The 15,332-nt window shown below is 29.5% G+C and overlaps 1 protein-coding gene across 2 annotated transcripts; it reads right to left on the minus strand.

Annotated features, from left to right (window-relative positions):
• Positions 1 to 193: 193 nt before the first annotated feature.
• Positions 194 to 13,906, minus strand: LOC142220055 (uncharacterized). 2 transcript variants are annotated; one of them, XM_075288920.1, is made up of 3 exons: positions 13,485 to 13,906; positions 2,056 to 2,627; positions 194 to 827 (listed from the first exon to the last, which is right to left on the minus strand). In XM_075288920.1, exons 1-3 carry the CDS (start codon positions 13,496 to 13,498, stop codon positions 259 to 261), a joined length of 1,155 nt encoding a protein of 384 aa, XP_075145035.1. In that variant the 5' UTR covers positions 13,499 to 13,906; the 3' UTR covers positions 194 to 258. The 2 variants fall into 2 exon arrangements, with proteins under 2 accessions (XP_075145035.1, XP_075145034.1); XM_075288919.1 differs by lacking the exon at positions 13,485 to 13,906 and adding an exon at positions 3,573 to 4,140.
• Positions 13,907 to 15,332: the final 1,426 nt, after the last annotated feature.

A 15,332-nucleotide genomic window follows, 5' to 3' on the forward strand; every position in this document is an offset into this window, starting at 1 on the left:
TCTAAAGCGATTTAAATTGGTACCTTACTCTGATAGAATATTGGACCGAGACGGAAGGTCGTGAATATTAACATCTCCTGAAAAATATGTTTTTGGGTATTTATATGGAATAATCGAAAGACTATTTGTTGTTTGGCTTCCGGTTTTTTCAGTTAGGGTATTTTAAATAGAAATTATGTAAACAAAAGCTGAATATTTTGCTTCAACAAGTTTTATTTATTCAATTTTTGATATGTATTAATACGTTTCTTAAAATCCTTACTGGAAAATTTTAAGGTCTCTAGCTATTTTTTTAATTTTATTATCTAATGTTTTGTCTTCGTATTCACAAATATAGTGTTGTCTGGTAGTGCATTCCTGGCCATGATAGCTATATGCATGTTTTGCTGTGTTATAAGCTAACCTTAGACATCTACCCTGGCCCTCTATCTCGAGAGTATTATTTAAAATAGCTTCGTGTTTTGTGATGTTGTCCTCGTTGTCTCCATCAATCGTATTTGTCTCAGGATCTTTTTCTCCATCTTTATGGGACATTGCAATAGATGTGAGATTCATGTTTGGATTTACCGGTTTGGCCGAGTTGGACCAAATCCACAAGAGACCGGGATTTAGACCACCGAGCCAGTAATCTCGACCGCGATGATTGGGCTGGTTCAATAAGTAAGCCATGATCTCTTCATTTTCCGATACTTTTTCAAATTCAGCTAAATGTGAATTCAAAGCCTTGCATGCTGAATTCGCAGTTTTCCAATTGACCTGCTGGTGACTATTGATGTAATAACAATTGTCACTGATTCTTGTGAAGTTTGTGGGACAAGGATCACGAACTGCAAAAACAACCAAAAAAAAAAAATATTATAAATGTGATTCATACACATAGAATATTTTAATATGTTATAATAATATTAAAAGGAATGGGAGTAGGTTTATGCTTAGAAAAGGGAATAATAAATATATATTGTAAAAGATACATGAGAAATTATAATTAAGTAATAAATAGTAGTTGCTGCTTCTTGATTTTTGTTTATGGTAAACTAAAAGCTACCCTGAGTATTATTTCTCTGTAACAGCAAACATTCAGAATTAAAGTGTGTGAACTACACTAAAAACTACATCTTTTTAAAACTGGATAAGATGAGAACAATTTACTAATTTAATTTAATTTAATTTAAAAAATTAAATTATTTCGTTTTGCAACTAAAAGAATATTTAGAATGACAATTATATAAAAATTAATTGATTCAGGGACATTGCCACGTTAGGTTAGGTTAGGTGGCAGCCCGGTGTATCAGGCTCACTTATGCACTTTACAGATTATCAGTTATTCCGGACGGAATGTCGGTGTTTGTAAAGAATCTTACAGTGTGTCGGATCGATACGACTTGTCGGCGATGACTAAATAATCGGTAAATGTGTTATCGATCCCATAAACATGCAGCAGTATCGATTATGCCTTCGGACTTAACTTATAATTTGCACAATATATGGGATATGTTCGACACGAGTACTGTCGTCCGGAATAACTGATAGTCTGTAAAGCGCATTAGACTATTCAGTCCATTGTGATACCACATTGGTGAACTTCTCTCTTATCACTGAGTGCTGCCCGATTCCATGTTAACCTCAATGACAAGGGACCTCCTTTTTATAGCCGAGTCCGAACGGCGTTCCACATTGCAGTGAAACCACTTAGAGAAGTTTTGAAACCCTCAGAAATGCCACCAGCATTACTGAGGTGGGATAATCCACCGCTGAAAAACTGTTTGGTGTTCGGTCGAAGCAGGAATCGAACCCACAACCTTGTGTATGCAAGGCGGGCATGCTAACCATTGCACTACGGTGGCTCCCACGTTGCTTCGTTAGGCTTTGACTACCAGTTAATCATGTAAATCGCATATATCTTTACTTCAGTTAAAGGGGATTGTTCGCTAAACTTGCAATAACAGAGTTTTATGAAAATGTGGGTCACTTAATAATAATCAATCATATAAATTAATAAACCCAATTAAAAATATAGTTGGATAGACCCACATTGCTGAGATATATATGTTTTACCTTCTTGTTGCTTATTTCCTGCCATTAGATAATAAATTAATTGTTCTGTGCGCCGGACTCTGCTCTCCAAATAGTCTACTCGATAAACCAACTTTTCAATTGCCCCCAATAAATATAAGTCATTTTCTGAAACTGCCCGAAATGTTTGTGGCGGGCCATTGTGATGATTCTGCACGGGTACGGGTCTCATGTGTTGCTGTTGTGTACTTGCCGTGGGTGATTGGTGGTTGTTTCCTGAGCCGGTGCCTCCAAATATTTGCTGTAGAAAACTGGGCTGATTGTGCGTTACTTGGCTGTTCATTGGCCGAAATTGTGGATTTACCATTTGGACAGGTGGCCTTTTATGTGGTTCCAGTTCTACACCCACCTCGCCTATACGTTTATTTATAAATACATTTGATGTTGGTCTTTTATAAGCAGACGAATGGTAATTTAGGGGTGGTTGTGGATTGAGAGGATTTGGCCCCATGCCTGGATTCATCATCATTTGATATGGTCCTCCTGGAGAATTTCCATTGGCCATTTCATTGAAGAATGGAAGATCTTTGGATGTACGGCTACTAGCACTTGAACTAAAAACAAATATATGAAGAATTTAATTTATATATAAATATACGCAGACGTTTAAACTCATTTTTTCTTCGAAATTATCTAAACAACAGGAAAAAATTTGTTTGGCTTTTAATTTTTCTTCAACTTGATTATAAATATTAATTAATTTGTATGGAGTCGCTAATTTTAACATATTTCAGTTAAAATTTTCTAAAATATACTGAAACCAAGGATTTTTGAAATAAGGGAATTTTTTAGTGGACGATAGCTTTAATTATATGTAGGCTCTCTAAAATTAAAATTAGGACACAGAACTCATTTATAAAATGTTCATACTTTTTCAGCGATTTATTAACAAAGCTATTCAACTATAAAAGTTAGTTAAAAAAGTCCATATTATAAATTATTTTCTTAATTTCCAATCCAAAAATGCAAAATCCTCAGAATAACTATAACCCTATATTTGAAGCTTTTTTTATATTTAATACAACCAATTTAAAGATAATTTCGTTAAATAAATTTTTTTATTTACTTTAAGGAACATTTTCCTTATTTCAAAATTTAGGTTTAATAATCTTTCATATTAAGCCAATATTGTTTTAAGTGTATCTCTAAAAATTAATTTCCGAAAAAGAAAACTTTAAGCCAATGACGCAAAATCCTCAAAATAAGTTTTAGCCTATATATGAAGCATTTGTATCTTTCATCCAAAAATTCAATATCTCTTCCATGAGAAGTATGATGATAATAAGCGCTTCAGCTAACAAATTTTCTTAAAATATGACACAAACTATAACCCCACTTTAATGTGTCTTGTTCTAAGTTGGTGTAAGGTGCAAATATTTCACTTAAATTGGACGTTAACTTATTTTTTGATTTAATCTTTTCTAGTGCTTTGAAAGATTTAAATAACCGTTTTAAGAGACATATTATCGTCTATATCGTTATGTTGACTAGATCCTTACCTTCCTACAACGTAATCCTCTAATAATTGGGACCATACCATTTCCGATGATGCTTCATCACTTATAATTTTGGATAAATTCCCCAGTGACGATGATGATTCATGATTATGATTATTTTCGTTAACGCTATTTACACTATTGCATAATATGAAATTGGTAAACACCGTGAATACCAACACACAACACCATACCGATATGGTCACCTTAGATTTGCTTTTACCCATTATCGTCTTTGGTGATTTCAAGAATCTCTGTTGTTTATACACTTTCATTTTCATTGGATTCAGATAATTGGTCGTTTTAAATGTCGCCGAACTTTACGATAATTTTTAATTTTAGCTAGCTAATTATCACACATTGAAACTTTTCTATTTTAGTTTGGTTTATTAAGTCTGTGGTTAAGAAAAGATGGGAAACATTGAAAAGCGTTAGGTCTTATATTGATTTTATTCCATGCGGCTGGTTTGTGGCCGTGTCTGTTGTACCGCGGTTTAAATTCAACTGCTGCTGCACGCATGCGCTGGTGGTAAGCGGACAGGTAATCGAGTAAATGAATATATTTTTATTTGTTGGAAAAAAACTTAATGTGAAATGCAAAAAAACCTAAAAGATACAATCTACTTTTCAACAAATGTACAAATTTATTTGCGTTAAGAGAACGTATACGATATCTCTATACACAGAAAAAAAAGTGTCTCGTAAATTTAAGAAGATTTTTACAATAATTTATTACAAGAATTTTCCAGAATTTTAGTTCATTTTTCGTATCTTCAACGAAAATTAACTACTCGAAAGGAAATTTTACAAATTCTAAATAGCAATCGTTTAGTTCGTGGCCTACAAAATACGATGGAAATTTCCTTAAAAAATTTCTTAACTGGTAGTTAAAAATTCGTTTGTCATGCTATAAAACTACTTGTGAAATGTAAAGTATTTTCTAAATAATAAGTGCAATTTACTATAAGATTTTTTTGTATGAGAAAATATTTTTTTACGAAAAATGAACTTGAAAGTGGATAGGAATTTCTTACTGACAATTCCTATAGTTAATAATTGTTGGTAAAAAATTACCCAATGAAATATTTTTAGTTCACATGTAATTAAATTTATAGACATTTTCGTCAAAAATGGTAGATAACATCTCATGAAAATTTTGCAAATTTTAAGTTAAACGTTTCATCGTTCATAAACTGGTGTGCCTTTACGAATATTATTCTTAGAGTAAATTGTCAGCAGATGCTATGAACTAATGCATAGTACAGAGATCTTTATCGGCATAGTGGAATGTGATTAATGTAAAGATGATGTTACTTGAGTTTTGTTGTGTATACATGAGCGTGGGATTGTTTTTATTTTTGTCCATTTAGTGGTTTGTGTGTGTGTGTTTGTTTTTCGCGGATGGTTTATTTGGCTGGATGAGGTGTTGTTTTCAATAAAGGCACATGTGTTTTTGTTGTTGTAGGAATCTTTTGGCTTTGCTTGGTTTTGTTTGGCATGCTTCAGTTGTATAGTTGGCGTTGGCGTGGGCTGTTGCATCTTTTTAGCTGGTATGCAACAAGGGAATATAAAGACATGGAATATTTTGGATTTTTGAGACATATATTGGTGTTTGTTAATTAAACCTTTTAAATGAAAGTTATATTATCAGTGTTATATTTTATCAGTAGTTTAGAAAAAAGTTATTAAGAATATTTAGGAAAATATGTTGAAAGTGTATTGAAATTTTTATTATTCTATGTAAAAAAATAATATTCAATTCCAGATGAATTTGGAAAATTTTTGTATATCTCAGCGTATAGTTTATTCATAAATTGGTAAGTATTTTTTAATATGACTTTCTTTTAAAAAGAATTTTGGAAACCAGTTTAATGTTTTTCTTTGTTGTAAAAACAATATTTAATTTCAGAGCAACTCCAGATGGATTTCTTTCTTTATTTCAACTAGAATATTTACGTTTTTGTGACCTTTTTATTATCAAAATTACAGGTTTTTAATACCTTATTTTAGTATTTCTTTAATCAAATTTTTGGAAACCAATGTAATATTTTTAATGTTAAAACAAATATTTAATTTCAGAATAACCCCTTAAAAATTTGGACGAATTTTTAGTACTCCTTTGCCTGTAATTTAATAGTGAATTAGTAAGGATTCTTTAACTTTCTTCTAACCCTCGACAGTCATCCTTATTTTTTGTACATTAACGTCATCCTTCGTCATTTTGACTACGGCTGATTTCAAGACGCTATAATTTTCATCGTGAGCGAAAAAGTGAACCAAACTTGAATTTATTTTCTTATTCAATTTGATTTAAGTAGTATAAAACAAAAATTCATAAAACGGTCGAATTAGTATAACTTAAATTTACCATTTCCCAATAGACTAAAATGTATTTTAAATTGAAAATGAAATTACGTGTCGTCATTTTGGCGAATGATGACTGTTTAGGGTTATCAAGAATATTTGGTTTTTTATGCATAACTATTATTTTTTTTTCATTAGATTTTTTGAAAATCCATTTAATAATTTTATTTAATGTAAAAAATAAATATTTAATTTCAGAGTAACCCAAATAAATTTGGACAATTTTTTATATTTTCCCTCAGCGTACAATTTAATAGAAAATGGGTAAGTTTTATCACATCGATAACAACACAGTTTTATGAGTTTATATAGAATACTCCATTATTTTTCTAATTGTTTCAGGTACAAATTTTATGAGATACGTTTTCCAAAGAAAAGTTGAATTCTTTACACCATTTGATAAAATACCCCCAAATATGGTAAGTTACAATCTAAAATGAAGAATTAAAAATTATATTTCATTACATGGTGTTCATTTTTAACAATTTTCATTATTGTTTCCATTTTTTCCAGCAAGATATGTGAAAAAATTACCTACGATGAATAAAAAAAGGATAAGTCAAAATGTCCAAACAGCGGGTTCAAATGAACAACTCTCTTTTCCACGTGGTCATAATTTTTATTCACAAAAAACATTGCATTAAGAACTTTCATCATAAGTTTTTATAATAAAGTACTTTTGCTTAAAGAAAGTTTAATTTTAATATATGAAAATTTTCATAATAGTAAAACGGTTTGTTGTTCCTTTAATTATTTAATTTCTCTGTACTGTGGAATGATTGATTTATTTATAGTTTAGTCGTCGACATTTTAAAGAGACTGTTAACCAATTTTTATTATCGTGTTTCCCACAAAATAAGCAAGTAAACCAAAATAATACTGACTTTTTAACTTGGTAGGGGTATATAAATCTTATGGTGTTGTAGAAATGAACTAAACTACAATGTTATAGATGAACTAAAATTTAAGAGAATTATAAACTAGACAAGTTGAAAAAAATCTTAAGGGCTAAATCATGGTCAATATTACTACAGTTTAGTTCATTTTGCATTGGAAAAGGGTTCACTGTTTTTTCAGTGTAGGTCAAATTTGCATTTAACTTGTAATTGAATCGCGGAAATCACAAATAAAAAAATGTCTGACCCAGTTAAGATTTAAATAAATTTATGCAATTGGGGGTTTCAATCAATTCAGCTATTACTTATTTAATTAAAAAGTGAACCTTCCAAGGCAGTAAAGTCAATTTCACTCTATTTTCATGAAAATGATCGTTTTGGTTAAAATTTCCCAATATGAGAACGTTTCCTTGACTTTCATAATTTTTTGTGTACGTTAGTTAAATAAACTAAAAAAGAGAAAAGGCATAAATCATAATTTACTAAATTCGTATTTCCCAAAAAGTAGTTTAAAATTTCTTAAAATTGGAACATTTTACCACATATACGCCCACCTTGACCTGTGTATGCCGCTAAAGACATTTAAACTCCATTTTTTAAACTACGAAATTTTCTTAAACAACTGAAAAAAAATTAATTGTGTTTAAATTAGTCTTAATAAATTTTATTGAATTTGCGCAATAATATTTCCGTTTTTTGTGATATCGGCGTTTGTAATATATTTTAGTTAAAATTTTCTAAAATTAACCACCATTTTCCCTCAGGTGGATTACTTGTTTTAATGGTATGTTGGGTGTTAGTTCCAACATAATATTTTTTTGTTTTTGATTTCAGCTTAAAAGCATGCATTGACTAAACTACAAGTGTATCTTAACCAACAGAGGAAAAGAATGTTTGTCAAATTTATTTGGTCAAAGTCCTATAGACCGCAAGATGGTTGGATGGACGCACGTTTCGGAATTACCACATTCCTCATCAACATCGTCTACTTGCAGCGAAACTATCAACCAATTATCTGAATAAATTCAGGCAGTTCACTAAACCCAAAGTGGACCACACTTGAACCTTCTGAAAAAAGGTTTATGATACCTGGCCTTTGCCGAAATAAATTTGTACAAACATATCTCTTTTCCTTTGCCACTGTCAAATCATCGATTTGAGTGCAGTTAGCTAGGTTTATTTCGAGCGTGCTTCCTCTTACTTCATTCGTTTTGTTTTGTTATTGTTGGTTTATTCTTCAATGATTTTGTTGTTTTCGATTTCAGTTTAAACCCATGCATTGACTAAACTACAAGTGTAGCTTAACTAGTCTCAAACCAGTTTCATTTTAAATCGTACAAATTTTCACCAATTGTTGTTGCTAGACCAGCAATTATAGAAATGTAACAGCAAGTACCGACGGTTGGTTCTGGTTTTTTTACGGCGTCGCGTTCATCATGTTCACTACCATTTTTCAAAAAGAAAAAAATGCTTATGCCATTTTGCATTTGAAGGTACAAGAATATGTATGTGTTATGTTGTAAAACTGTATGTGTCGAACCAATGTCAATGCAAAAATTCAACTTTCTCCATTCGGAGTTACATGTGAATATAAAACAAAAACTTACTTTGATTGTTTTCTTACGTATTTTACTACAATATACGTTGTGGATGCTCTTAACGAGTTGAGTGTGTTAGTAAATTTGTGCGTACGATCTTATAACCAAATTGTACAGTAGGAGTAAAATTTAACCTCGTTTGGAGAGGGAGTATTTTACTCTTAATTATTGGACTTGTTGCGTTAGTTTAGGAGTTTTGAAGTACTCGTCAGAGTACACATAGTGTTGGCTAAAATTGTAAAATAAAAGCAACTTTTTTTTAGTATTATTGACAACCTGGGGACAACAACTTACGCAATATGATGAGTTTGGCACAATAAAATTTCGAAATTGTATTTTAATACATATTTACCATATAAACCGCTGATCGTAATATATATATATATATATATATATATATATATATATATATATATATATATATATATATATATATATATATATATATATATATATATATATATATATATATATATATATATATATATATATATATATATATATATATATATATATATATATATATATATATATATATATATATATATATATATATATATATATATATATATATATATATATATATATATATATATATATATATATATATATATATATATATATATATATATATATATATATATATATATATATATATATATATATATATATATATATATATATATATATATATATATATATATATATATTATAAAATCTTCTATGCTTTGTATACAATTCATTGAATTGTACATGCCTCATTCGACTTGTAGCTGATGCTATTAATATTTATTTACCCACCTTGGGTTTCTTTGAATTTTGTGACGCATTGGACTATCCCAAATATGGATGATGTTTTAGTGTGTGTATCTAATGATTAAAAGATGCGTGGTCCAATGTTTTGAATTTCAATGAAAGTTTGCAAATGTTTCAAAATTAAATACAAACCAATGACCAATGAAATTAGATTGTTTGTATTTCTCTTTTGTTGCATACACCCAAAAAAGTGAGCTCACCATGAAATAAAATGTAAATGTTTACTAAAATTTATTACAAATGATGACTTGATGCCAGCGTTACCGTTGGGAATTATCAAAAAGTGGCAAACGTCGAAAAAAGTGGCACACTTTTTCTTAAAAAGTGGCACATTCTTTTTTTAACTTATAAAAAAAAAACTTTAAAAATAAATACTGCTATGAGATAAATTTATAATATATTTTGGGAATTCATACAAATTAGAAAATAATTGTTATATTTTTTGTTAAAAACTCACAAATTATGTTAAATTTTGTGTAAATAATAATGAGAAACTTTTGACCGATTGTTCTACGTCATTCCCTGATATAAATTTCTTTTTATTCTTAGTTTAATTTGTGGAACAAAAAATCATAAACGACACGTTTGCATCGAACGCCGTCAATGGTTTGATACCCTCTGCTACCATTTTCCCATCTTCTTCTATTGTTTTTGGTTTCAACTGTAATAATATGAGTTCCAGGAATGTTTTCTGAAATAATTTATGATTTGGTTTCGTGGCCAATGTATATTTCCGCTATTTCATTAATATACAAAGAAATTTTTAGTCGATATCTCCTACATCATGAATTGCAATATAACTCTTTTTAATGTATGTATATTTGTAATAGAATATTTTTTGTTAAATATATTAAATAAATAATTTGGGAGGATTCGTTTTGGAATGCTTTGTTAAAGGTATTCATGCACCCTTATTCCTGAAGTCGCCCTCGCCGTCGATTTTTGTCGCTTTTCGTCTGTCGCCACTAATTGGTATTCCGTTCGTCGATATATTCTGCTATCGACGAAAATCTGTATTCCTGGTGTCGCTTTTTGTCGCCGTTAAATTTACCAGCGACGAGTTTAGTTTTTTAAACTTTATTAATCGAACAATTGAAAAATAAATTTAAAAAATGGAAATTGGTAAGAAGTAAAGTGACTAATCTTCAAAAATTATAAATAATAAAAAAAAGGAACTAGATTTCAGCCATTAGATATAGTAGTTATGGTCATCACAATTCACATCATAGAAAAGAAAACTGCACAATTAAAGTAAACGTGTTGATTTCCAATTCCATTTATTTTTAATAGAAACCCTTCAAGGCCAATGTATTTTATTTAGCACCAAACTTAGATAATGTAAATCATTTTCCGAGTAAAATTTATCATTTATTTTGATTTTTCATGTCAACATTGGATTACAAACAAACAGCAGTTTAAACGCAAATAATTAAAATTCAGTTTTCACAGCTGATTGTTTTCTTTCACGATGATCCTTGTGTCATTGATCTCAGCGTCGTCACCATTTTTATAGTTTTGGAAGCTTTTACTGTCTGTGAATATATGAGGGCAGTTCGGAAACTTCTTAGCCTAGCACAAAAAGCGCGGTATAAACAGAAAAAAGTTAACAGCCTAACATTCAAAATTTTTTACGCGAGTACTTTTTTTTTAACCATCTTGGACATAACAACTTTCACCAATACTTTTGCAAGTGAATTGATTTCACGAAAATTCCGGTGAAAGTGGATTGTAGGACACCAAAATCGTGGAATTGATTCACATTCACCTGGAAGTGGATTTGGAAACATGGGCACTTAAATTTTGACACAACTCGACAACAAATCTCAGCATTTTAGGGATGTAAAGAACTCTACATTTTTATGTCAGGCCAATAAATTAAAATACTACACAAGACCACATCAAAATATGGGTAGAAAACAACAATCTCCAGAATATGAATTTATAAAAATAAAAAATTTCAAAAAATAATTAGGCTTCCAGAAGTTTAAGAAGTAAAATCGTGGAATTAATCTATATATAGGCATTTTATAAAAAATAAATCTATATAAAAAAGAAAAATACACAAAAATCAAAATGTCGGGCTAATCAGACAGAAAGTTTAGATGTTAAAAAATGTAATGGGTCGGATATAGAAAACAAACATAAACTGCCAAAAATTAGGACGGGCGGAATTTTAAATAACCACTGACAGGAATAGCTGGACAGTTACGAATATTGTTTCTATAGAAATAAAATCGTGAAACATCGATTTATAAATGGTCTATCAGTTATGACATTAGAGGCCAGGGTTGATAAAGTTTACACTTTTGTGCTTTTTTTGATACCTTTCGACTGCCAAGAGCACCGTGGCACGACCGCGAGTCCTTACTTTTTCATCACAATTAATCTATATAAAGTTATTCTGCCCTAAATGTGAACGTTTCTTACATATCAACTCAACTCTAAAAATTATAAAAAGCGGACATTGAAGAAATATACATATTCTCAAATTAGGATATTTTAGTTTTTATTACAGGATTTCAACATTTTTGAGAGGAATTTTCTATAGTAATAATATGTTATTTTAACAAAATTTTCTTAGAAATAAAATGTTGACAAAATTTTCTATAGAAATTAAATTTGTACAAAATTTTCTATAGAAATAAAATTTTGACATAATTTTCTATAGAAATAAAATTTTGACAAAATTTTCTATAGAAATAACATTTTCACAAAATTTTCGCTGAAATAAAATTTTCTGAAGAAATACATTTTTGACAAAATTTTCTACTAATCTACTAATTTTGTAAAATAAGATTTTTTTTAGAAAAACTAAAAAAAAAAATGTCCAAAACGGACTAGATTTTAATATATGTATACCTTTACAATAGTCTTTAAATTTGATATTATGTAATTTAAGCAACTTTTGGCTTCGACAAGTAAATTTTTAATACATTTTTAGTACTTTTTCGTCAACATAATTTATCATCCATGTTAGAGGGCATTAATTTAATGTAAAGAATTTCGAGTGGCTTTGATGAAATAAACATTCTCCCAAAAGACAGGCTCAGATGGCACGTTGGCAGAAGTTTAATTTAAAATTACAGCTTCCAAGGACATCGGGTGTATATGGAGATTTCTAAAGTAATTATCTCCATATACAAAATTTGGGCCGACGGGAAATTTCCGCATTTATTTATGGATAATAACTCTAAATTCAAAATTTCTGACAAATCTTATGAAAATTTTAGACTGGGAAAAACTTCTTAAAACAAATCGGAAGATGGGTTTATATTTTTTGGCAGGCATGTCGAGGTGAACTCGAACGTTATGTTCTACTGCTATATTGTCTTAAATTGTACCTTTATCAAGAGTACATATATGGTCAAAAATCGATATTTTAATATGTTAAAAATGGACAACACAGTTGATCTATTCGGCCCATATTCTAGTAAAACCTACTTTTTACATCACTGTGAAATTTCACCCATATAAATACACTTTGAATGGCCTGAAATCCATTACTTCATTTTTCGTTGTTCGATTAAAAACCCTAATGGAATCTAATTTGTCGAAATATTTCTTTAGTTACTAAGATAGGAAGTGTTTTCAGTTTGTTTCGCCGGAGTCGGATTCGAGCAAAATTTCTACGACTCCGGCTCCGACTCCTGCAAAATCTTCAGACTCCGACTCCACAGCCCTGGTTTTAACAATGGCTAAAATCAACGAATTAAAGTACGACTTGCTTGACCACCCACCTTATTCTCCTGATTTAGCTCCCAGTGACTTTTACTTGTTTCCAAATCTAAAAAAATTCCTTGTCGTCAAGCGTTTTACCGAAAAAAATTAAAATTCATTTTTTGCGCATCAGCTGATTGTTTTCTAGTGATATCGGCCTTTTATTACCGAGTATTGTAATTGGTACAAAAAGTAATCATCGTCGTCGCCACTTCACAGGAATGCCAAATGAATGACGAGACGACTTAAAAGCGACGGCGAGAGCGAGGGCGACTTCAGGAATAAGGGTGATGCTTTTGAATTGTACTAGTTTTATAATTATATATCTATATATATTAACGTATATATATATATATATATATATAAAATTTATATATTCTTTTCTTCGTTTTGTTTGGATATGATCATCTTAAAACTAATATATATGTACATATATATATATTTTTGTTTGTTTCTTTTTTTTTTATGGTTACAAAATTCAATATTTACATATATTTCATTGATTCATCTACATACTTACATACCTATATACATACATTTTTATTATATTTATTGATATTTATATGTTTTTATTTGCGCAATACGTATAAACATTTCACAATAATTTTTGTTCAGTGTAATCCTAGTACATCCAATTAGTTGAAATTATAGATACTTCTCAATATACATTATTTTTGTTTTGGTAATTTCATACTCTTTTTTATGTTTTTTTTTATACATTTATTATGCGCACTTCATTATACTTCTTCCCAGTATTTGTTCCTTTTTTTTTTTTTCTTTTAGTTTTGTTTTGGTTATTGTGAACTCTTTGTTCTGCATTTATCCTTAGTTTATTTTTGCTTTGGTCTTTCTAATACTTTTACTATTTTTGTTTATTTCTCTGTTTTGGTTTGGTGTTGTTTTATTGTAAATTCTTCATTCAGTATTTATTTTTTTTTAATTTATTTACACTTACTACTTCTTTATTCAGTGTTTATTATTAATTTATTTACACTTGCTTTTTGTAGTATCTTTTTACTGTTTTTGCTTCTCCTTTTTTTTATTTTATCAATACTTGTTTATTTTTTTTTCTTCACTGTCATTTTTGTTTTGATCACTTATATCCAGTGATGTTTTCCATTCTTTCTTTATTTTGAATGCTTATTCATTTGGTTTTATTAGTACTTTAACACATTTTTTTGTAACGAATTGATTGTTTTTATCCGTCATTTGTACTTCTCTCGTTGTTAAGTTTCACTCAAAAATATGAGGGAGAGCGGGAAATCTTGTGATTTATTCGCCTCGTTTGTGACACCCATGCTCTCTAAGCTATGATTGCAGCTGTTATTATGAAGTTGCTTAACAATTACAGGGGCTGTAATCCAATTCTTTACCGGTTTTCTTTTCCTTTTTTTTTTTCTTTGTTTTTTTTTTTCAGGGAACCAACGTGATCTTCTTGTGTTTTTTTTTTCTAGAACATTAACTCTATTACATAAGTCACTTATTTATAAAGGAAAAAAAAATATGTATTTTGTATTTAATTTCTTTTTTTTTTGTTACAACATTTAGACACATTTTGTTTTCATTAGTTTTTTTTCTATGCATTTATTATGTTTAATAACCATTTGTCAGGTATTTTTTTCTATATTTTTTTTATAAAAAAGCGATAGTTATTTTCACTACATTTCTTATCATTTCAACAAAACAAAAGGAAGAAACGCTTTAATTGAAATATTGTTCACATTAAATACGACTTTTTTTCTACAACTTCGAAAAAACCAACTCCTCCTCGTGGTTCATCGCCAGGCGAACTCTCAACCCAAAAAAAAAACTTGTCATTCGTTTTCTGTTTTCTTCTTTGTTTATTTACAGACTGTCAATTCATCCTTCTCTATGTTTTCCTCTTCTGAGAACAGAATAAATCATGGAGAATATTGATCTCAAATGGAATCTCCTATGATACGATGCATGGTTGTATCTAAAAAGATTTCGGTTAAATTTCAATTATTGAGTCATGTCCTCTTCATACATAACAGAATATGAACTAAAAATTTAAGATAAATCACGTTGATATTTAAAAGTGTATTTTGGATACTTTCTACTTTCTCGAATCTCGTGGGACACATTTCTTCCAACTTTTCTATAATAAAGTAATGCTTCAATACTGTCCAGCATTCAATATCAGTATAGTTGATGCAAATGAGTTAATCATGTTAGTCAAGTTGAAGACTGTTCGGTCTACGGCCAGTATTGAATGTTCTACAATTGTACAATACCGAATGGTAGTATATCACACCAAGATTGATATTTGTAGATATACTATTCATTTTATGTAGGTATTCGTAAAAAATTGTCAATGTTTTATTGAAAACATTTTTTTATATCCTTTCCCA

The sequence above is a fragment of the Haematobia irritans genome, chromosome 1, assembly GCF_050003625.1.
Source record: "Haematobia irritans isolate KBUSLIRL chromosome 1, ASM5000362v1, whole genome shotgun sequence".
NCBI lineage: Eukaryota > Metazoa > Arthropoda > Insecta > Diptera > Muscidae > Haematobia > Haematobia irritans.